This window comes from Mesoplodon mirus, assembly GCF_964341445.2.
Source record: "Mesoplodon mirus genome assembly, chromosome: 9".
NCBI lineage: Eukaryota > Metazoa > Chordata > Mammalia > Artiodactyla > Ziphiidae > Mesoplodon > Mesoplodon mirus.
In genome coordinates, this window is record NC_138985.1 from 35,361,668 (window position 1) to 35,387,107 (window position 25,440).

Genomic DNA, 25,440 nt, shown 5'->3' on the forward strand with positions numbered 1-25,440 from the left:
AATCACTGGCAGGAAAAGGGGATGTGCAGTTTGAAAGAATGTATTCAATTTCGTATCAAAATTGTATTTAGAATCTGAAAACACTGTCCACTTTTTTTCCCAGCATAAATAGGATCCCATTTAAGAATATCATATCAAGAGTATCATGGTAGGTAGGAGCATGAATTTAAAAGTTAATGTAAAAATTAATATAATGTAATAATAGTGTGGATTTTACCCATAGAATGCAATGAGTAAAAGCTCAGCATCTATCAATCAATTCATACTTCCTTTATGTGCCAAATTTATCAGAAATTGTAGCAATATTTTGGAGAAATATTATTGGAGAAAATGTTGAAAAACTCTAATTTACATTTGGCAGAGAAGAAAAAGAGGAAAGTAGGAAGGAAGGAGGGAAAGAAGAAAAGAACCAGAGAAAAACAGTGCTATCCTATTGTAACAGCAATAAACTAAGCACCATTTGTGTAAGATGATGATATGGTTTAAGAGCATGAACATAACGAAAAAATGCACTTACCTTGGTTAAATGAGGATTGGGGTTAAAACCACAGAGGCTACAAACAGTGGTTTGACACTCAGTGCATGTGTTAAAATTGGCCTTTTCTGGAACATGCAACAGAAGTTCAGTGGTATTGCAAAGAGGACAGATGGTTTTTGGGAGGCCTTGTACTGGAGTCTGTGCTGCAGATGGAAAAGTTTGTGGCTGCAGAGGTTTCCCTGTTTGGCTTCCTGGTTTTGTAGATTGTTGAGGAGGGGGCTTTGCTGGGCCAGGCTGCTGAGGAGGGGGCTTCATTGGGCCAGGCTGTTGAGCTGGAGTCTTGCCTGGCCCAGCCTGCTGGACCTGAGGCTTCCCTGGCCCAACCTGCTGAGCTGCAGTCTTTGCAGGCCCAGGTGGCTGAGCTGGAGACTGTGGTCCAGGTTGGTGAGCCGGGGATTTCGCTGTCCCCAGCTGTTGGGCCGTGGGCTTTGCTGGCCCTGGTGGCTGAGCTGGAGTCTTTGCAGGCCCAGGAGGCTGAGCCGGAGTCTTTGCAGGCCCAGGAGGCTGAGCCGGAGTCTTTGCAGGCCCAGGAGGCTGAGCTGGAGTCTTTGCAGGCCCAGGAGGCTGAGCTGGAGACTTTGCAGGCCCAGGAGGCTGAGCTGGAGTCTTTGCAGGCCCAGGAGGCTGAGCTGGAGACTTTGGCCCAGGTTGCTGAGCTGCAGGCTTTGCTGTTCCTGGTGGCTGGGCCGGGGGCTTTGGGGTCCCTGGCTGTTGAGCTAGGGCCTTCGTTGGCCCTGGCTGCTGAGCTGAGGGCTTTTCAGGCCCAGGCTGTGGTGTGGAAAGTTTTCCAGGTCCAGGCTGCTGGGCTGGAGGCTTTCCAGGACTTACTTGGTGAATAGGAGGCTTGGATGGGCTTTGCAGTGAGGGTTTAACTGACTCTCCCCTTCCTGTATCTGTCTGTTTAGTCTGAGGCCTGGCTGCATCTCTCTGAAGTGGCAATTTTGCCTGGTCTGTCTGAGGAGCCTGGGTGAGGCCCTGAGTTGGCTTTCCTGTTTCTGGAGGTTGTGATTTAATTTTTTCTGGCTGCTGAGGAGATACTGATTTGGGAGAACCGTCCTGCTGAAGCAGGGCCCTCACAGGTCCTGGCTGCTTAGGAACTGGCTTGGGTGACTGTTGTTGTGATGGAGGCTTTGTGATTCCTTCAGGTTTTCCTTGTTCCTTCTGAGATATTTTTTGTTTCTTGGAGGCTTCTTCCTGGGAGGCATCAGGGTCTGATATCAAATCAAAAGGACTGAATTTATTTACAACAGAGGAGACAGCACTTAAAGGATTAACCTCTGAGAGGAAGCCAGTCATCATACTAGACTTGTGCTCTTCCTTAAAATCAGTTCTGGATTTCGATTCTTTCAAGCTAATAGTGGAAGGACTCCTTCCAGGCAATTTCTGCTCTGACCTCAGAGTATCTGTAGTTCTACTTTTACTGAGACCAGGCTGAACTGGACGCCCAGGGTCCGGCGGTTTTCCTGGTTGCTTTGGAGATTGACTACTATCCAACTCTTGTTTCCTAGAAGAATGAAACAAAAAGAAGTGAAAATAATGGAAACTATCACAATTCAAAATAATATTTAAAACCTATTACTTTCTTACATCTTCAAAATTATGAATGTATAAATATAACTAAAATCCATTTTTGCAGCATCCTACAAATAATCATAAAATTTTTAATGTCTTTGTTACTTTCTTTACATGGATACAGATTTTCAACACGGAAGTGAAGAGGAAGGGGAAAAAACCCCATACTTGCTACTATAAGTAATGAACTATTAAGATATCTAGTTAGAAAGTATTTATAATAAAAATAATTTACATTTACTTAATAGAATCTAGCCATACTTTAAACCTATTTAAACATATTAACTCAACAGATCAATGCAAAGCCATGTTCCAGTACTTTTATGCTCACAGAATGTATCCTTTTTAACCAAAAGTTATAGTCAAGGAATGTCAGCCTCCCAAATACTAGCACACTAAGAAGTGAAAATATTCCGTTTTAAATGAGACTGCTGCAACTGTTTTTTGTTCTGTTTTTTACTTAATATTAGAATTTACATTAGCTACATAAGACATACAACATGACATCACAGGATCTGGTAAAGGAGGTTTTTCAGGGACTCTGAAAAAGCTGACCATCTATTCAAGTTTTGACAGAATACCTGTCAAAAAAGGTAATATCCATGAAATACTGTCCTTATTAAACTTTATAGAATAAGAATTCCTACTTTAATTAGAAAATTCTGAGAAACAATTTGCTTGTGGAAGAACAGTGTTATATCATTCAATTATTTTTCCAATAGCATTCTTAATCTGAGATCTCTCTATGTAACAATATGATGCTTAAAGTATCTTGAGACATACATAGCCTGATGTACAAATAGCAACAATCTGGTTGTGACCCCACTTTTGAAAAGTTACTTTCCTCAAAGAAAGAAAAAACATAATGATCTCTTTACTTAATGTTTTCTACAACACTTACTATTACCATTGTTAATTAGACATTATTATTGACAATGACTTAAAAATGCAACAAGTAATTAATTTGCAAGATTTCTTTTAACTCATAGACAAATACACAAGATGGATATTTTTAAAATAGTTTTGGAAACATCAATTTTAAATGACTATGGCTCAAAAATTAAAATACTTGTTTCTCATATACACTTTTATCAAGTACGTTAAATTTTAAACAAGCTATTTTTTACTGATAAAATTGCAACTAATAAGAACATGCTGCATTAGAATTATGGGGTAAATCAAATTATAAGTATTTTGTTTGATATATGTAACATTAATTTTGGAAAAGATTTCTTTTTAGTTAAAAGAAAAAGAGATAAACAGAGTGATTCAGTAGTACTTAAAATATGAGATGATCACAATAAAGTTCTATAGGTTTTAATTTGTTTTAATAAAATTTACCTGCTAATGGACCAGACTATAACTTTTTCATTTCAGGTCATCTGGTACTTATTATGAATTAAGTTTTTAAACTTCCCCTAATGATACAGAAATTTGAGTATAGATCAAGATGTAAGGCATAGTAGGAAGAAACACAGAAGTATTACTTCTAAAGAGCAAAGGGTCAGAAAGAAAATAATCTATAAATGGCAATGTATGCCACAAAATGATTTTCTAATAAAAGATGAATAAATAGAATTCTTGGTTCTGGCAATTTCCTCCAGGAAAAAAGGTTACAAAAACTTTAGATACTACCATGTCCCTGAAGCCTGTACTTAAATAAGGAACTAAAATTATTATCCTAATTGATTCCAACAGTTCTAAGATATCTTTTAAAACACACTGCTACATATTTCCATTGGGGAAAATAATTTTGAATGTTTCCTTATAGGCCTCATTATGTGCTCCCTTCCATATGAAGGCAAAAGAACCATAGTAAACAACCCCAAATAGATTATTTCAAAAAGTTCCACTGTTTAAATAGTCACATTATTCCAGAAATGTTCCATATTCAATTAATAAAGTTTACCATTCCCTTGAGGGGCAGATGCTTAGGGACTATCCTATAAGTGTTTAGGCATTTTATTAAAGAAATCTATATTTAAACGAGTACCCAAAAAATCTATTCTTAACTGTGCTCTCTTGAAAATACTATTAAACTTAATCACTGTTTTTGTAATATTTCACTTAATCCAACATATGTACAAAACGAATAAATTTTGTGAATACCAAATATTTGTGATAACAATAAACACCAAAAGTTAAAGGAAGCTACTTGCATTAGAAACTATAACTGCATGTACTTCCTATGAATATTAAGTTATATTATATTATAGAATCCCCCTATGAGAAAATACCCATACAGCTATAAAGACTACAATTTAAACTTAGTTTTAGTTGCTATAATTATGTAAATAAACATGGAGATCTGGGAGTGAAAAATAGAAAGACAATCATTAAGAGAAGATACAGGCTTAATACCAAACAAAAATATAAAGATGTCTTAGCTAACTATGTCTTTTGAGGAATTTCTGTTTGGTATGACAGTTCTGTTAAAAAGAAGAATGACCAAAATGCAATCTGTGTTTTCTGCACTAGACTATGAATTCCTAGGGAGAGATATGTTTCACTCATTTTTTCATCACTAGAACCAAACCTGGTAACTAGCAGATGAGTATTAATGTTTGATGAATGAATGAATGAATAACAGTGAGTGAACAAATGAATGAACACATCAGGTCTTTGTTTCCCTCTAGATTAATGTCTCTTGAATTCTTTTCACTTTAAACTCTTCCACAGGTCTTGTGAGATATAAATGGAAACATTCCATATTCATTTTGGCTTGCTGCTCTAGGAAGAAAAACAGTTGTGGAGGTGTCTACCCAGCAGCGGAGGCCTAAAGGAATGCTAAGAAAATAACTGATTCAGTCAGAATTGTTACTAAATATTCTACTAATCAGAAGTGTTTTCCAGTAAAGCTCTTCTCATATGACACATCTGTAGGTGTAAATAGAATGAGTAGAAGACGTAATAAAATTGCATTTCCCTGGATCGACAATAAATCGAAAATCCAGAAGCATTTCATTTGTAAGCTCTAACTTCTAGCTTCTAACTACTCAAGTCTTATACACTTCCCCTTTCACTTTACTATTGTCATCCTCAGATTAGAATTTTTCTTTCACAGGTTAACAGAAAAAAAATGTTTCAGCAGCAAGCGAGATAAACATGCATTCAAGACTAAGAATATAAAAGCAGTTGGAATACTAAAATATTTTAAAATGTAACACAACAAGCAATGACACTTGACAGTGTTAAGTCATAAAATTTTATAATAGAAATATAAGCATCTTTAGGAATGTCCGTTCGTTTGTATATTGCAGAGGATACCAAGACTTAAACAGGCTAAGAAATTAATTCAAGGTTATAAAACTAGTTAGTCGCAGAAATCTGGTATCCTAACTCCTGGTGGGCAGGAAGGGGAGGCACGATATCCAGTACATTGCACTGACTTCTCCATATGTAAAAGAGTATAGATACATCCAAATAACTCATAACAGTGAATAATTCAATATACAACTTGTCTGCAGCCATCACTGCCAGTGCCATTCACTGCTGATACTGATATTACTACTCATTATATGTATAGGGTTCCTTCAAATTAAAATCCAAGCAAAAATGTTCCGGTCAAATTTTAATTAATCCTTACTATGGCTCTACAAGATGGGTAAGGTAAGTATTACTGCCTTATTTAGAAGCAAGGAAACTTAGGCACATATGGTTGAGAAGCATATATAATTCACTATGAGTCAGTTAAAATTAATAAGGTCTCTGGGCTCTCAACCCTTATTTCTTTAAATAAATAAAAATCAAAGCCCACCCTGTCTAATTCGCACCACATAATCTCCTAAAACTTGAAATGATTTGGATATACTTTCTTATATATACTTAAATTAATATGTGTTTATTTGGTTATCACAAATGGGGATAATAACTTTCCAAAATTAAAGACATTTATAGAAATCTCTCAGTAAAATATAAGCAGGTTGCCAAATTCAGACACGTTTATATATTTCAATGAAGCTTTCATCAGTAACTGTTTAGGACGCAGACTACCTATTGATAAGAATTCTACCGTAACAAAAACATCAACAGAGAGCTTTAAAAGTATGCTATCTGATACAAATACTGCCCAAAACACCATACTTTCATAGGCTGAAATAATATTTTTTATCCGCCCTCTGAATACAAGGAAGAAATTTAGGAATCAAAGCTCACACTCTTCTTGGTATTCGTAACCAGCATGCTAAACCTGTTGCTTGTGCCTCTTAGGAAAAATTGTAGAAGAGTTGGCATACATTTCTAAAAGGTTAATAAAAGTATTGTACCTCATTATTACCCTAGAAAAATCTAGTATATGAACATTCAAAATTTTTTCTAAATCAGGTTTTAAACAGTAGAGAAAATAGTACATATCATAAGCTGTAATCTTAAGGGAATACTTAAGAAAGGCTTTATACCAAAGAAATAGCCCTATATATTACTAGTTTAAAAACACAGAAAAATATATTCAATATAAAAAAGCTAGTCTTTAGTAGTAGTGTTGGTTCCCCTTCAAGAAAACAGGGTTTTTGCCTGATATAGTTTACACATTTATGTGGAAAATATTGCCACTATCCACAAAACAGTTTACATTTTTACTGTATTAGTTACCTGACAAAATTATATGTATATACTTATATTATAGCTCCTAAGTGTTTTTATTTTATGAAGTACAGGATAAGAGCCTACACCTATATCCATATCTTTCATATTTCCAGTATCTCTAATGAAAATTGTTAGGTTATCATAAAGTAGGAGTGATTTCAGAACCACGGACAGAGGAATGTCCTGTCTCTGAACAAGCTATGAGGGTGCAAAGTTAAAGGGTTTGTTTACAATAATAAAGGCAGGGCAGGCACAGTGATTATACCCTCTCAGTACTCTAATTAGAAAACAACTAATTTATTGGGATGGAGGAATACAGAGAGCTAGAGGGAAAAATGAATACGTTAATATTATAGATTAGCTCTTAATTACCTGTCCAAGTTGCTATTTGTTTTGTCTTTAAAAGTATGTACTGGAAACTAATTTGAAGGTAACACAAATTCACATGTTCTTCCGTAAACTGTAAGACGCTTTTTCGTATAAAAGAGCGGTGGTTTAAAAAATAGCATATGCTAATTCATAAATACACGTACAGCACCTGCACTGTTGTGACCAAACCATCTGTTTAATGCCACACATATTTTAGGGTTTCTCCCTGAATATAAAAGGTGTATTTATTCTATACCTTCTACCTAAACAGCTCCTGTTCTCCTCTGGGGCGTAGGGTGGGAAGGAAAGACAAATCACCTCCAGGGGAATTAAAGGTATCGTTACAGAAATATTTAGATATCATTCACAGAGAGAAAGACCCCGAAATGACTGGGGAGGTTTAAACAGAAACAGGTAAACACCCAGCTCTCTCCATTTCCTAACACGTCCGTTTTGTATTAATGGAAGACTTCCAGATTAGTAAAACACTGGAGGGCGTCTCTCCACGCCACCCTACAGAGAAAAGGTTCCAAAAGGCCAGAAATCACAATCTAAAATCACAGTTCAAAGAATGCAACCCTTGACTATCCCATCAGAAACTCTATAAGGCATCTTTTTTATCCTGCCCAACAGAAAGCTTATGTTCTCTTTACCACCACCCCATTAGGGAGAATAAAATGAACGGAAGCGACATATATGTACTGCCGTGCTGGCACATACGGGCTGGCACATATGTGCACGGGAAGCTGTACATATATGCCCGGACATATACATCATGCTGTGCGTGCCTGTGCATGGAAGGCGGCTCCGCAGAGGCCGGAGGAATGCTTCCCTTGGGCAGCCCCTGCGCCCTTGACATGACAGCAGCGATCTGTCTCCTCTCCTCTTCGCTCAGCTGGCTCAGATCCGCCTCCATGCCGGCCGGAGTCACGGTGTGCAAGGGGCTCCCCGCCCCGCCAGACCCTCCTCCGGCCGCCGCCGCTGCTGCCGCCGCCAGCCCTTCGGGGAGCCCTTCCCCTTCCAAGCTCGCCTCGTTGCCCATGGCTTAGGGAAACTCAGGGCCACCGCACTCCCTCCTTGTGCTGCCTCCCCGCCGGGAAGCCCGTGGCCGGAGGAGCAACCGGAGACGGGGGCCGCCGCCGGGCGTGCAGACGGCGAAGACCCTGAACACCAGGCAGAGATTAGTCCCTCTTGCAGGTGATGACCGAGGCCAGTGCCTCCTCCATGTTGGACAACGCCAGGCAACCTTTGCGGAAGACAACTCCCGACGCCGCCTCAGCGCCCCAAGCCGGGGAAAAGCAGATCTGAGCGGTGCCAGCCGGGCGCCGTCTGCCCCTCCCACCGTGCCCCGCCTCCTCGCCGGCGCCCTCGCAGTGCGCATGCCCCTCTTGGAACAGGTGATGCCTGCGCCCGCACCCATCCCACTCTGCGTCGCTCTGTATCCTTCCTCGCTCTCAGCACCGACTTAAAGGAGCCCAGCGAGAGCACAGCTAAAAAGCAGAACGAAACAGCCGACGTTTCTTTCAGGCATATTTCAGGATGCCTCAACCCTAGTTTTAGCGGACTACATTCAAGGGGACCGGGAAGGGGGCTTGAGGGGAGGTGTCTGTTTCCATTCCATCTTTGACTCATGGGATTTGTAGTTTTTTTTCTTTTCCTTTTTTTTTTTTTTTTTTAAAGGAGAATTTTAAAAGATCCTAGGAATGTTTTCAGGTAACTGGAGATTAATAGAGAAGCCAGATACCTTTGGGACAAATTTCCCCAAAGGAAATAAAACTGGCCGTTTTCATTTAGAATTTTGCCATAACAGTTATTTTAGAATCTTAGATACAGTGTAAGTAAGAAGGTAAGGTTTTTGAATGCTTACCGCTGTGTTGTTACCTAAAGGGACTACGCAAAAGTAAAGATTTGGAGAAATTGCGGATAGGATACTGTATTCCAGACTGTCGAATATTAAAATGTTACAATAGTGTGAACTTTTAAGACGTGTGTTCAACCTTTTTTGTACAACTGTGGGCCCAGAAAGAAAAATTAATTTGTGTAGAGTCACACAGCTGACTAGCAGCAGAGGTATAACTAATACTCACTCTTTCAGACCCACCCACCAACATATACTCTTTTCTTGCTCCTGCGCTCTTTAGAAGGGAGTGTTTTCGTTCAGCACTGGATCTGCAGCCCCAATTTTGCTACCCACCTTTCCTAACAAGGTGGACTTAATGTCCCAATTGTTGAAATTAAAGAAAATCAAAAGGTAACAACTGGGAATGAAAGAATAAATCAAACAGAAATGAATGAGTTGCTCAGAAAGTAAGTTTCCTAGGTTTTGTAATAATTATTATAATAGTCTGTTATTGTGCATTACACTTGTATCAAAACTAAATAATGGCACAGTTGTAACAGTTTGTACTAAATTTACTGCTTTGGAAGATGGCTAGTCGGCAGATGAACTATTATTACTGGCTGAGTTCCTAGAAAAAACTTTGATTCTCTTGTAAGATGCTGAGATGTGACTTCTAAGTCAAAACTGCAAAGAGTTACTCATTTAAATAAAGAAGAGAATGCTCACACTTCATACAAACAAATCAAGCTGAGGCAACCTGACAGTCCAGTGGCCACAGATGGGGGCAAATACACTGCTGTCATACCTCCTGGAAAGGAGTTTGCTTCAAAAAAGTAGATAATTAGGTACACAATTCTGAATCATAATGCCTTCTCTGACAAAATGAGTAACTGCTTCATGGCTCAGGCTACCCTCGGAATAAGTAACACTCTAGTTGAAGGTGAGGAAGGAGATGATTCACATGCTGGCTCTTTTCTAATAGTATGCTCAAGTTTTGTGAGAATAAAATATATTGATGTACTCAGATTTCACAAACCACAAGCTTAAAAAACTGGTAAGATAAATACCCTTTCAAACTCTAGCCTCAGAATAATATCAAAAATGAGAAAATACATTGTTAACTCTATATTCTCTGCCATTGTACATGGAAAGGAGCTTGTCAAGTAGTAAGAAATAAAAAGTGATAGTCAACATGCAAAGTAATGTTGACAGGCTTAACAAAAAGCAGTAATTCGTAAAATGGGAATGTTATAACCCATTGTGTAAATATGTACATTTACTTTCTCCTTCCCTCCTCTCTCCCAGGAGCAAACATCATCAGAAAAGACGAAAATAGAACGTGTGGTGGGAAGAGTAAATGAACTGTGAAAACAAGAGATGTGATGGCGACACTGGGAAACTTATTGCTTGTTGACTCTTTTTTTTAAAAGGATTTTGCCTTTGGGACCTTTATAACTATTGAGTTTGAAGTAACATTTCTTTTTTTAATCCTTTATTTGGGCTTAGTTGCTTGTACTGGGGAGGTGTTTCTGACTTAAAGAGAAATGCTAGAGCAGAGTCCAGGTGCATTCCTTTTGTGTGAATTCTCAGAATTCTAAGGGGATGAGGATGAGAAGTTAAAGGCTAGGATAACTTTATGGAATTTCTCTTTGTTTACTCAGAAAAATATCGTAATTACTTTCATTCTGCAAATTAACTAACGGTACTAGATTCAAAATCTTTATTGCTTCCTGTTCATTATATAGTTAATAATCATCTATTTGAATTTCGATTTAACTTAAGCTGATAGTTCAGCTCCCATTCACTCAGCTTGATAGGTAGGTAATGAAATGAATCAATTTCTGAAAACCTCCACTCATATACTGTTACGTCTTTCTAACATTTCTCAACTCTAGAAAACGACATCTTTTTTCTTTTAATTCTGGTCTCACTTAGATTAGAACCAATCTAAATGTGATAGTTAACAACTAAACATAACTAGGTCATGATTCCTTGGAATGGGGTGGCCCAGTCTACCCAAGTCCTTACAGATACCATTCAATGGGGATAAAATCAAACAGACCACCTCATATGTGGTCATATGTGCAATACTTGAATAAATTAAGGACTGCAAGAATTGAAGTTAGAATAGTCTTCATCAAATATCGAAAAATGTGTAGTCTCACTAGTTTTTAAAAACCTACAATTAAATAAACTTCATATAATTTAATGTAGCCTATTTAATTAAAATAATAGCATATGTTTATTAAATGCTAGCAGGCATAATGTGAATACTTAATTATTTATTAAATGCCTATTATGTCCCTATTAAGACCTTTATAATAACGCTAGTGAGTGTTTTGCAAGCTAAATTCAAGAGTAAAAACAGATTCAACCTTTCTGGAAAATAATTTCGCAGTACTGATCAAGAGCCTTAAAAAGATTCATAACCTGTGATACCCTTTTGGAAACCAGTCCTGAAGAGATCATTTGAGTTACAAAAATGATTTTGTGAAAAAAAGTTCACTGCACTATTATTTACAACAGCAATAAAGTAAAACAGTCATTACTCCTCAGAGAAGTAAAATCTGGTACAACTAGATGATAGTATTTTATGAAGATATTTATTTAAAATAATGCTTTTAAAGAGTTAATTATAACATGGGGAAAATTTCTCAAAGTATATACATAGGGTAAATTTTCATAAAGTTAAATACTTAAATGTGCAAAAAAATGAAACCACTAAAATGCACAGAAAAAGTAAAAGAGGAAGCAAGGCAATGAACAAAATCCATATATATTTAATGACAAGACCATAGGTAATCTTCCTTTTTCTTAGAATTTACTATATTTTCCAAATTTTCCAAAATGAATTTGTAGGTTTTTTGTAATGGTGAAACAGCACTAGTGATTATTACTAATCATTTTTTTTAACAGCAAAAATAACACAACCCGTTCAGCTAGGGAATCAAAATGTGAACATCTTTTTGTAACAAATGCCTCTGAAGAAGCTGAAGAAAATGATGCAGTGTATATCCTAACAGTGAATTCATATGACGTGATGAGTGCTAAAACTCAAACAATTCTTGTACTTTCTATATTTAAAAGTCCATGCATTCCTAGTGTATGTGTGGATGTATATATTCATGTTTGTATAAGTATACTGAACATGACATATTTTTATATAGACACATATCTTTTTTTAATGTTCCCTCTCTAACAGAAGGTAAGAGAGGATTGTTAATTTACTGGAGGAGGAACCTGCAGTGGCTTAAGGTCCAACCTCATTTTTTGCTGTGGTTGAGCTGTTTCTCAATTGCTCCTCTCAGCCATTTTTGTGAGCTCTGCTTTCAAATGAGATTTGCAGCTAGAGTGAAGAAAATTCAAGTGAGAGTACAGGTGATTATGAACTGGCTTCTCAATTTTGAGAGAAAAAAAACATGAAAAGTCTTTTAGAGAAAAGTTTGATAAATATATTTTTGAATTCTGACATCTGGAATATCAGGCAGTTTCCTTCCCTTTATACTGTTTCCCAAACTAAATCTGTAATTTAAAATAAAAGAGAAAGTTGCTTGTATTAAAATATGTTCTTATAGGTGTGGAGAAAAGGGAACCCTCCTACACTGTTCGTGGGAATGTAACTTAGTATGACCACCATGGAGAACAGTATGGAGGTTCCTTAAAAAACTAAAATAGAAGTACCATATGATCCAACAATCCCACTCCTGGGCATATATCTGGATAAAACCATAATCCAAAAGCATATATGCACCCCAATGTTCATAGCAGCACTATTTACAACAGCCAAGATATGGAAGCAACCTAAATGTCCGTCGACAGAGGAATGGATAAAGAAGATGTGGTACATATACACAATGGAATATTACTCAGCCATAAAATGAATGAAATAATGCCATTTGCAGCAACATGGATGGACCTAGAGATAATCATACTAAGTGAAGTAAGTCAGACAAAGACAAATATCATATGATATCATTTCTATGTGGAATCTAAAAAAAAGATACAAATGAACTTATTTACAAAACAGAAATAGAGTCAGAGATGTAGGAAACAAACTTATGGTTACCGGGGGAAAAGGTGGGGGGGGATAAAGGGGGGGGATAAATTGGGAGATTGGGATTGACATATATACCCTACTATATACAAAATAGATAACTAATAAGGACCTACTGTACAGCACAGGGAACTCAATATTCTGTGATGACCTACATGGGAAAAAAAATCTAAAAAAGAGTGGATATATGTGTATGTATAACTGATTCACTTTGCTGTACAGCAGAAACTAATACAACATTGTAAATCAACTATACTCCAATAAAAATTTAAAAAATAAAAATAAATGTTGCTGAAAAAAATGTTCCTATAGACATAAAATGTGTAAAATACTAAGAATAAAATTAGTTTCTATGTCATTTTACAGTATTACTTTGTAAATTGAAAATTATTAATAAGTCATGAGGTTATAACAGATTATTCAGCATTATTTATTCACCCATTTTATAAATAGGCTTTTAGAATTCAGAGCCTACTCTTTGGAAAACCTGGATGAGTGTGCATATCTTTACTTCATGATTTTTGGAATGGCAATGTGTTACTTTAAATCCTTGCTCTGCCATCTTACACCTACTTTGGGGTTAGTAAGTCACTGACTTTTCCAGAACTTGAGGTTCCTTTCTCTATTGTGAAAATAGAGAAGATTGTATATTACCTCTCAGGGTTCTTGTGATAATGAGATATGAGAAAAAGATGTAAATGCACTTGTAAACTGGGATGCATAGTAGGACAGCTGTGATAGATTGTTGCCATACTGGTCCTCAATGAATCACAAGTCCATGTATTCACAGCCCTTTACAGTGGGACTGCCACACTTCCCATCAGAGATAGGGTCTGTTTCCTCACCCCCTGACTGGAAATGAACCCCTGCCTTATTTTTACCAAAAGAATGTGGTGGGGGAAAGAAAAAAAAAAAAAGAATGTGGTGGGAGTGGCATGTAACTTCCCAGGTTAGCCTTCCAATCTGGCCCTCTTCATACCAGGAGACCTCTGTGCTCAGAATAGCCCCGACTCCATGAAGAGAGAAGCCCAGCTGCCGCAGCCTCCAGCGATCTCATCTGAGGTCTTACGAGCCAGCTACAGGTCTCACCCTGCCAGCTACAGTCACCTCAGTGAACCAGCTGAAACCAGCAAAACTGCCCAATCAACCCAAGCATCGTAAGACAAAATGATAACAGTTATTATAATAATTATTACCTTAAGTCACTACGTTTTGGGGATTTTATTTAAAGTACTTAACTGATCATTCAGTTTTTATACATTATGATTATGTATAATCTCTCAAAGTTCCCTTTTCACTCTTTGAATTCTAGTGACTTTTTACCCATTTACTGTCCAGTTGGACTTGAGCTATTTGTTCAAAATTTTCAAATACCACCCTTCTAAAGTATCAATGGGAAAGAGCCCAATTATACCAAATACTTACATGCTTGTGTTGTGAAAGTCTACAACAATAAAATATATGGGAAGATTTTTAACTACGTAATGCTGTCCAAATATAAAGTTATATGAAAAAAGTGGAAAACTTATTCATGAGAATTTTTCTGAGGGAGACCAATTTGAGAAACTGGTGGGAGGGGAGGACACTCAAGGTCCCAGTCAAGACAGTGGCTAGATGACAGATGTGCAGACTCCTAGATGCAACACTTGGGATCAGAGGTTCAAAAATATTTTTAGGATTTATAAAGTTAATATGATACATAAACTATGCATCTTATAACTGTGCCTTTAATATATATCCAGGAAGACCTATTAATATTCACATTAACTTTTAAAGGATTCAGGATCACATCAACTAGAGGATACTTAGTTTTACCTAGCGGGATGATAGACTGGAGTTCAGACATTTTGGAAGAGAAGATAGGGCTTATGTGAATTGCTCTGCAGAATAAAGAGAGAGCAATTTGAGTTGGTTGAGCAGCATCCACTGGAAGACAAAAGTAGAGAAACGTGTAAGGGAAGGAGGGGACCCGATGCCACTTATTTTGTGGAAAGGGGAAATGGAAATGTTCTCACTGGACTAGCTTTGTCTCTCACATGCAAATTACAGGAAAGTCCACATTACTAAGGCATCTGTACATGGATTCTTTGAGAGGTGAGGGGTGGCACAGAGATGCAAACTTTATATCCAAGCTGATAAACATTAAAACTATAGGTGCTATACAATAGCTATTGTATAATTACTGTATAAAATTATTGTATAATTTTATATTATTATACAATAATTTATACTGTATAATAAAATACTATTTTACTATTGTATAATTTTTTTCCAAATCCATGTGTAGTTCTAAAGAATTTCATAATTTCCTTTGTATTTGTATATGGGAATACCTTGCAATTAGTGGAATATGATACATAAATAGGTGAATCTGTTTAGTAAACATGCTAAGGTTCATTATTTTTCCAGTTATAACTTCTAGATCAATTATAACAAAAAATAAGGAAGTTGATTATTTTTTATTACATGATTAAATTAAGGGAGTTTGTCATTATTGATTTGGATACATTTGTAAAACTTGAGTGATGTACCTCTGGTGAAACCTTGTGAAACATGACCTCTACATATTGCTAAACTAAGACTTCTAAATAGAACACTACTATCTCTAAAAATATATATACACACACATATATATATGCAGTAAGATATCATATGCACACACACGTGAAGGAGCTGAAGAACAAAGGACATGTGACCTCTGTGTTTCAGTCATTATTATCATATATGCTAAAGTGCAAGGTTTATTATGGTTTGCAGAGAGCCCCATAATTTTCCCATGTGCTCATTCCAAACTAATGGGAGAAAACTTTGGAAAGTTTTGCTCTTGTCTGTATGCAAGCAGAAAAAGAAGAGATAAATTTCAATAAGGATATATAAAGAGTAATTGGAAAAAAATACAAATTATTCACACAACAACGGTTCACAGCCCTGAGAGGATCTTACATAGACATTTTGAGAAAGATCAATAGCTAGGCCTCATCTTAGGCAAATTAAATCAGAATCTTGAGGAAGGGGGTGGCATTCGTATTTTTGAAAGCTCCCCAGATGATTGTAATATACAGCCTGAGTTGAGAACTACTTCTTTGAAAGGATAGTGGATTTTAATGTCAGAATTACAAGACTGAAAACAAGAAAGAGGCACTTGGGAATCAGTGTAGACTTTTCTTTGAAGCTCCAGCCAAAGGCATCTGCAACATAGTTGCCATCATCAGAAATGAATTTTGAAAAAAAAGGTAAAAAAAAGACACAGATTTACTCTGTTCAAAATGGTGGTGTATGCATTTGGAATATGGTGTACAATTCTGGCCACTGCATTTTGCAAAATGTGTAATACAGTTAAGAAAGGTACAGCAAATTAAAGAAAAAGCAATATCAATCACTTCAATCTAGATGTTTGAAGGGGGAATCTAGAAAGATTGGGGCCTCCTACTGAATAATATGAATTTGAAATATTCACCAAAATCTGGTAAACTAAAACTAAGGGGCTTTTTAGATACATAGAAAAGACATGCTTAAGAAAAAAAAATAATAGGGTACAGTACATTTATGGATTTTTTTTACATCTCAAATTAGGATGAAGGATGCAAACTCTTCACCAACATCAGTTTTCTCCCCTTTTGGGCAAGTAGCTAAGCCACAGTTACCAATTTCTCTTGCAGTTTTATGTGGCCTCGTGACCCAGCTGCACCTAATGAAAATGTGCTCCTTCCAGGCCTAGCCCAAAGGAATTCTGGTGTTCAGCCTCCTGTGGTTGGTGGGGATGGAGACAACATGTCCACTCTAGTGGGTCCATGGATTGAAGATGACAGAGTCATTGGGTAGGTTCCATCAGGAGGGTTCCCTGGATGACCATGTGTGGAATTCTGCATTCCCCTACTGATACCACTTTCCTTGGACAGTTTTGTAAATGAGGGGGCCAATATATGTATTATATTTGAACCATAATATATTTGTTTTTTGGGTGTTTTTGTTAAAGTAGTCAGCATTATCTTAACTAATCCGAGATAGCAAGAGGTAATTCTATACAGGAGAAACTAACATTAATAAAATACATCCCCTCCTTACCCATTCCACATCAGTGATCCTGGTTCCATTTTTCTTTTGGAATAGCAGGATGGGTAAACCTGGGTGCCTCACTGACCCCTGAAAATGCCACGCTCACCTCTTCTCCAGCTTTTGTTCTTTCTTAATCTGGCAAAATTGTCCCCTCACCTCTATCCATCTATGCATTTCTCGAGGCCAAGCTCAAGGCCCATAATAAGAACTTTTCCTATTCTGAAGCTGCTATTGTTCTCCATTGTTATTTGAAAATCTTATTATCCATTTGACATTTATTTACATATGTTCTTGCTTTATTTGATTAACTGTTTCAGAACTGAGTTCTTAGAATAAATCAAAAGTGTTTTGGTTTCTCTTGCAGTCCTATCAGTATCAAGTGCACACAGTGCTCAAACCAACAGACATAAATGCATTACTTAGTGAGGAGTCTTCAGGTTAAAAACACGAATAATGCAAAAAACACATTAGGTTATTTTGCAGAGGACATCTACAAGGGGGGGGGAGTAAGGAAATGCTTTCACTGAGATAAAAGAATCCTCTTCTGTAAAGGTACAATTTTTAACCCATAAATAATATATTTAGTATATTACTAAGGTAGTCTCTTCAGTATTTTATCTATTTTTGCCTCAGCTAATCCTTCTGACAGTCTTGTCATTTAACTACTGTTTTGTCCATTTTATAAGAAAACAGAGATTCAAGAAAGTTATTTAAATTTCTTAAGGTCACTTAACCAATAAATAACAAGAGAGAATTCAAACCTAACTCAACCTGAATCTTATAACTACTGCTTTCTTCACTTATATTAAAATACCTTCCATTTCTAACTGGAAAAGACAGTCACTGCTAAAGAGTCTATATGAGGTGGTACGTCTTGTGGCCACTTTCAGAACTTGGCTAATACATTAAGTATATTAGAGGTACATGTATTTTAACATGCTAATCAAAAATGATAATAATAATTGAAAAATGGCATATAGTACTTTAATTGTTTAAGAAATATCCCATGTAGACAGAGAGAGGGGAAAAAATATTTCAGAAAGAAGCAATAGGGCTTCCCTGGTGGCACACTGTTTAAGAATCCGCTTGCCAATGCAGGGGACACGAGTTCGAGCCCTGGTCTGGGAAGATCCCACATGTCGTGGAGCAACTAAGCCCCTGCACCACAACTACTGAGCCTGCGCTCTAGAGCCCGCGATCCACAACTACTGAGCCCGCATGACACAACTACTGAAGCCCGCGCACCTAGAGCCTGTGCTCCGCAACAAGAAGCCACCACAATGAGAAGCCCACGCACCACAATGAAAAGTAGCTCCCACTCGCCACAACTAGAGAAAGCCATGCACAGCAACAAAGACCCAACGCAGCCAAAAATAAACGAATAAAATAAATTAAAAAACAAGAAGTAATAAAACTTTCTCATGATTTTCTAGGATAATTTAATTTAAAAAGTTGTCTTCATCATTATCAATTTATCATGTTTTATTTGCATTTAATGCTAGATGTCTTGCCACAAATCACAAGGTACGAATTTTTTTGTTCACCATTTCAGGAGCCATTTGGAGAATTTATTTCCAACGAAGTTCTAGATTGGCTAGCTTAATTATTGATGAGCAAGCAGAGGGTGGAAAGGATTTTATACAATTCTGCCTGAGGCTTCCCAAGTCTTCCCCCATTTGACTTAGTACTAATATTAAAAAAAAAAAAAAATCAGTGTCTGCTATTGGTGGATGGTCCACAATCTGCCTGTAATAATAACTTCACGTTTTCTAATGGCCTTCACTGCAGGGATCTCCAGCTTTTGAAACCCGACAGACATAAAATACTGCAATAACCATCACAGGTCTGTTTTACAAATGGTTAAACTGCAGAACTGAATCAATGAGCCAGTCTCCAGCTTAATTCTTGAGTCATTTATACTTGCCACTAGAGAAGTTTAATTTTTCACACATTTTGTTATCATCATCCATCTCATAAGACCAAAGACATACCAATCACAAATTCAAAATTTGAGCTCTTCAAAGAAAAAAAGTAATTGTATCAATCTAATAAATGACACTGCAAGATAATCGTGGTCTTCTATTGATTTCTTTGCCATTCTTGGCAGGAAATTGTGGTCATTTTTAATTACAGATAGTAAAAGACTCCAACAGAAACTGCTAGAGAGATTTTCCACAAGTAAAGGCTCCTCCTGAAGAGAACAATATAGTTTCTTTCTAGTCATTTTGTGGGTGTCATTCCATTCTCAAATGCATCCTGAAAAAAGATGAACTATCTGGCACCAGAAACAAGGTCATACCTTGCAGCCCATCAATTTGCTTTAGGTGTCCAAGAAGTCCTTCTTGGAATCATCTCTTTCCTGCTTGCCTGCCTTAATGGCTAGTGATGACCTCCTGGCTTTGCTCAGTGGGGCAGGCTGCCTTCATTCAGTAACCAGTTTGAGAACCTACTATATGCTGATGCTAGAAATATAGTGTGATACAAAGGATTCAAATCAGCTTTCCTGGTTCCTGTGCTTAAAAAGTGTATAATGTAGTGGGGCGGAAACATACTTTTAAAAGTATTTACAGATTGCTTATTTTCAAAAATGGCAAGCCAGCTTATTTGGACAAGTCCTCCTGTTGAAAAAAAACTGAGTTGGTCAAAATACGTTTAGAAGAAGCTTAAGATGCATCACAGAGCTGATAATACAGCGAAGTATTACCAGTCCCAAACTGAAGGGACGTAGAAACCCGTAAGCTGCTTTTGTGCTGATCACATTTGCTGATTCAGAAAAATGTCAGCTTTCCTTTCTACAGCCTTGTAGAGTGATGAAGACTGAAATAAAAGCCCAGAGTCTGCAAATGGTGAAGAGACTGACATGAGATCCTCCCAATAAGCTGGAACACTAAAGTGCTACAGGGCATGGTGAACTAGAAGGGGAATCACTTCTCTCTTTCAATTGCTTAAGTTACGTAGGAAAACTCAAGTCTCAAATTTTACGTTTCCAATATTAAAGTGGACTGTAAGTACCACTAGGTGGGAGGCAAAAGCACATGAAGGTCTTATCTGGAGGAAGGTACTTTCACCCTAGACTTCTAAAAATTTCTGCTCTTTCTGGGAGCGAGGAAGTCAGATGCTGAGATTTAAGGTTGTTTCAGGGGAGCTAGTGAAATGTAGCTCAAGATTGAAGTAGCTTATGAGGAGAATGGCAAAGGAAACTAAAAAAGAGTAAAATTAAACAAAACCCTGAGGAGTTGCCCACCTGATCCTTGCGCCAGAGATTGAAACAATTGTCTGTGATCTTTCTGGGCAAAGTGTGCTCCTTGGACCTTCTACATCAGTTCCGCCTAAGAGCTTGTGGAAAAACAGACTCTCAAGCCTGACTCCAGACCTACTGAATCAGAATCAGCACTTTAACAAAATGCCCAGGTGATTCATATGCACATTAGAATTTGAAATAATGAATGAAATAAATTTGACATAATGAAAATGATGAAGCATGAAAGGAGAAGGAGTGACGGGACCGTAGATGCTGTGTATTTGATTTTAAAGCCCATGTAGTTTCTTAATTTAGGCACCTGGAGAGATGGCTAAGTTGTGCTTCAACATGCTTTCAAATTGGCACAACAAATTAAAAAAAATAATAATTTAACTATGTTTTCAAAATCAAAAATATTTATGCTACCTTGGTAAACTTCAATGTTACATGAAGCATGAAGATGTGCTATTAAAATCTTTCACAACTTTTTTTGTTTTACCATCTATTCTTTCTTTGGCAACACTGTGTTATAATTTGTTAGTAAAATATTCATTATCACGTGTAGAGCCAATATGAAAACAAATTAAATGAAAAACAAACAAAAGATGGGAAGTGAACAAATCCTTAAATTCATCGTGAGAATTGAGTTTTTGGCAAGAAGATATGGGAAGCTTTAGGAGCCCTTATCCAAGTATAGGTCAGGATAAGATGGTGACCACATGCCCATTTCCTCTATCAGTAGTGACTATGACAAGCCAACTACTGCAAGACTGAGTGTGGCCCAGAGACGTTTTGCCTTCCTCACACAGTGATTTTTTAAGTGCTATTTCTTCTTTAATTGGGATATTTCCCATTTCAAAGTTCAGATTTCTCGCTTTCATGTTAAAAGGAAACTGACAGCACTGACTTGGTTCCTACTTGGCAACAATCAACTGTAGCAGGGTAGCAGTTTCTCCTTCAGACCTGCTCCTACCTGAATCCTTGGTTGATATTCCCTGTCTGCTTCCTGTAGACATTTTGTATTTGACAATTCTACAGTTCCTACTTCTTACCAAGAGAGGAAATAATCTTTCTACCAATTAAAGATAACTAGCTAGGGCTTATGAAATTCCTAACTGATTTTAAATGTGGCAATTGAACTACAATTTTAAAAGATGAGGCATGAGACCTGCATTACATTATAGATCTCAGCCACATTTTCTCCTTTGCATCTCCACTGATTCCTTCACTGATTTTCCTTTGAGCACATTGGTTTGTGTGCCTGACAGGTTGAACTTCCTCTGTACCTGCATGTGTCAGACTTGCAATTAACGATCATGTAGGTAGAATAACAGTGATAGCAAAATGAAAGAGAAGAGTCATCCTCCTAACTTAGTGTCTGGAGGGTTTTTCTGTAATTAACCTCTTCCTTTAGCCGCAAAGAATGTTTCCCTTCCAAAATAATCAATGTCATACATGAACTCCCTTTCCAAATAACTCTTCTTATGTCTAAAAATCCTTTTGAGGTCAAAAATTAACACTGGCTGTCTTCTTTTATAAACCCTTGTCTCTGGAGTTCATCAATTCTCTAGGACTTACTAACTTTTGGGAGAAGTTAGCAATATTTGAAAATCCCTTATAGATAATTTGAAAAATTAGCATGCCATATATCTGGCCATAAATTTGAAATTAAAATAAAATTCTATTTAATCTTTAAGTCCCATAATACATTTTTAACTTGCTTCAGAAAAAATCTGGCCCAAGCCAGAAATATGTGAGTCACTTGAGACACCTTCCTTTCCTGAAGGTCATTAAATTATATACTCCAAAAACTCTAGAAAAAAATATGCCCCTCCTGACTTATTATCCCCTTGTCCCCTATATGAACTTTTTCCCTTCTAAGATGTCTCATATTAAGCCTTTTCTTTTCTGGCGCTCTGACATCCCCTGGTCTTATGTTCTTACCCCCATCCCAGTCTATCCAAATCCCACCCAAACTTCATGGACCTTCTCAAATGCATATCCTTCATGAAACCATCCCTGATTACTATATGACTTTCTGAGTCAATCCTTTGGCATATATCATGTGCCAGATTAAAATATTATTCATCTTATTAAGTAAACATGTTTTAATCCCTTTAGTAGTATGTTTGTGAAAGAAATGGACTGTATCCCATTTTTTTATCCACTAAATTTCTTTCCATAAAACTCTATAAATACATATTGACAGTCTAGTTCTGAGATCTAATATCTTAAATCAAAGATCTTACACCATGAAACTTTCTCTAAATAGGAAACTTTTCTAATCAGCAGACAAACATACTTCTATTCCTAGTATGTTTTTAAAAATATCCTTCTCTTGACCTCATATCTCCCACTAGCCTTAGTCCATTTCTGTTCCCCTTTGTAGCTGAACTGATGGTCTCATCCAGTATTCATAGATTTAAATGTCCAGCCCATATGATACCTAACAGTTAAATCAAACTTAACATGTTCAAAATAAATACTGATCTCCACCCATGACCTAAGACACTACTCCTGCCATTTCCCACAACTCATGTAACAGTAACTATATCTTTCTAGCATTAAGGTCAGATGTCTTTTTCTCTTGCATCCAGTATCCAATCCAATGGCAAATCCTATTGTCTCCAGCCTCAAAATTTATCTGGAATCCAAACACTTATCACCTCCCACACTGCTACTATGATTACTCAATCATTTCCTGCTTGGATTATTTCAATAGCATCTATCTGCTCAGCCAGCTTTCACCCTTGCCCAGCTTAAGTCTATTCTCTACACATGTGGTCAGAATGCTGCTATCAGATCATGTCACTTCTCTAACTCAAACACATCCAGTGTCTTCCCATCTCAATCAAAAGAAAGGCCAAAGAATTTGCAAGGACCTACAAAGCCATATGCCATTTTAAGCCAATTCCCTTTATCCCCTAGTCCTCTCCCCTCTACCTGTATCCTTCCAGCCACATTGGCCAACTTGTTTCTCAAACCTACCAGCTATGCTTATGCCACAGGGCCTTTGCACTTACCACTCCCACTGCTTGGTACAGTCTTCCTTACTAGGTCCACAAAACTTCCTGCCGTTAGGTATTTGCTCCTTAGTTGTTTGCTCCAGTGTAACCTTTTCAGTGAGACCTTACATGAACAGTCTCTTTAAAATGGCAATCTCTACTCACCTTAGCACTATTTATTATCCTCCATTACTTACCCATATCTGATATACTGAATATTTTACTTATCTATTTTGTCTTACCAACCAGAATGCATACTTCATTAGAGCAGGGGTTTTCTTTATCTGTTCCATTTGTTGATTTATCCCTAATGCCCAGAACAGTGGCTGGCACGTAATAGTTATTCAATAAATATTTTCTGAATTAAGAATGGTTGAATGAATGACCAGCATATTAACATTATCTACTGTAAAACTAGATTATAGGTGAAATGCAATTATAATACATTTATCCTGGTAAATTCAGAGGAAAGTTCTCATGCTGTCTTTGGATGATACAAACCACATTTTTGGACTTAGATACCATATACACAGTTAGGTTCTTATAGTTTTTCTCTACCCTCTACTGTTTCCTACTCACCTCTGTGATGGACAAAGCATAAAAATGATCCTCAGGCATTATAGATTCAGCATGCTCCAAATTTCATCATATTCACTCAAACTTACTCATTCTGTCATGCTACCTAACTCACTAAATGGCAACACTTCTTGCCCAGGCCGGATATGTAGCAGTTTTCCTTGAATCTTCCCTCATCTGGTATAAGCAATCTCAGCACTCCAATAATATTACTCAGCCATAAAAAAAGGATGAAATAATAGCATTTGCAGCAACGTGTATGGACCTGGAGATGATCATACTAAGTGAAGTAAGTCAGACAGAGAGGACAAATATACCAGTTATATGTGGAATCTAAAAAAAAAAAAAAAAAAAAAAAGATGCAAGTGAACTTATTTACAAAAGAGAAACAGAGTCACAGACATAGAAAACAAACTTATGGTTACCAAAGGGGATAGCGGGGTGTGGGGTAGGGATAAATTAGGAGTTTGGGATTAACAGGTACACACTACTATAAATAAAATAGATGAACAAGGACTATAGCACAGGGAACTATATTCAATATCTTCAATAACTATATATTGAGTATAGTTATAGGTAATAACTTATAATGGAAAAGAATCTGAAAAATAATAGACATATATGTGTACATGTGTATATATATTTTTTATATATTTATATTTATATATATATATATATATCTGAATCACCTTGCTGTACACCTGAAACTAACTCAACATTTAACTCAACTATACTTCAATAAAAAAAGGAAAAAAAATGAATTGCAGGGGTATCCCAGCCTTTTCCTTCTCTTTCTAAGAAACTACAGCAAGGTAGTTTTTGAGAGACAAATTTGTGGGGATTTTTTTTGTTTGTTTTTCTCTGCTCTTTTACACCAAGCAGGAGAGTAGACCTGTAGTGTTTTCTTGGCACAGGAATTTTCAGCATGCAAGTAGAAGCTGAGTATTTACAGGGACAAAAGGAGTGAAAGAGTATGAGGGAGAAAAATGAGAGAGAGAAGATTAAGACATTAGAACAAGTAGTTGTATTCGGTACATGGCTCTCCCAGGAAGGCTCTGTCCTAAGCACACTGGTGTTTAGACCTTCCAAAGAGCTACACTCTTCCATTAATACCTGGGAGCTGGAAAGTCTCCAGACTCAAAAGAATGCAGACTATAATAATGGTACTCTTTTTTTTTTTTAATAATGGTACTCTAAATGACACCAAGTTGACCAATGACCAGTGACCTACCTTGTTGTCACAGAAGGTCTTGAAGATCTCGAATGGTAGCAAACACATGGAGCCCTGAATATCCCACCCACTCAGCAGAATGGAGGCTCTATCAACTTTAGTTTTTTTTAAATTTTTATTTTGTACTGGAGTATAGTTGATTAATGATGATGTGTTAGTTACAGGTATACGGCAAAGTGACATGTACACACTACTATATTTAAAATAGACAACCAACAAGGACCTACTGTATAGCACAAAGAACTCAGCTCAATATCCTGTAATAACCTAAATGGGAAAACAATTTGAAAAAGAATGGATACTTGTATGGGTATAACTGAATCACTTTGCTCTATGAGCTTTAAATTCATACCCATGTTATTTCAGCATTTGTA

The 25,440-nt window shown here is 36.9% G+C and overlaps 1 protein-coding gene across 1 annotated transcript in view; it reads right to left on the minus strand.

The window, feature by feature from the left end:
* PCLO (piccolo presynaptic cytomatrix protein) overlaps window positions 1–8,124 on the minus strand; it is a 387,719-nt gene extending 379,595 nt beyond the window's left edge. Inside the window, exons 1-2 of the mRNA XM_082632322.1 lie at window positions 7,852–8,124; window positions 518–2,042 (exon numbers count right to left, since the gene is read on the minus strand). Of these exons, the coding sequence (XP_082488448.1) occupies window positions 518–2,042; window positions 7,852–8,105 (1,779 nt within the window). The 5' untranslated portion in view covers window positions 8,106–8,124. The remainder of the gene's footprint in view (window positions 1–517; window positions 2,043–7,851) is intronic.
* Window positions 8,125–25,440: the final 17,316 nt, after the last annotated feature.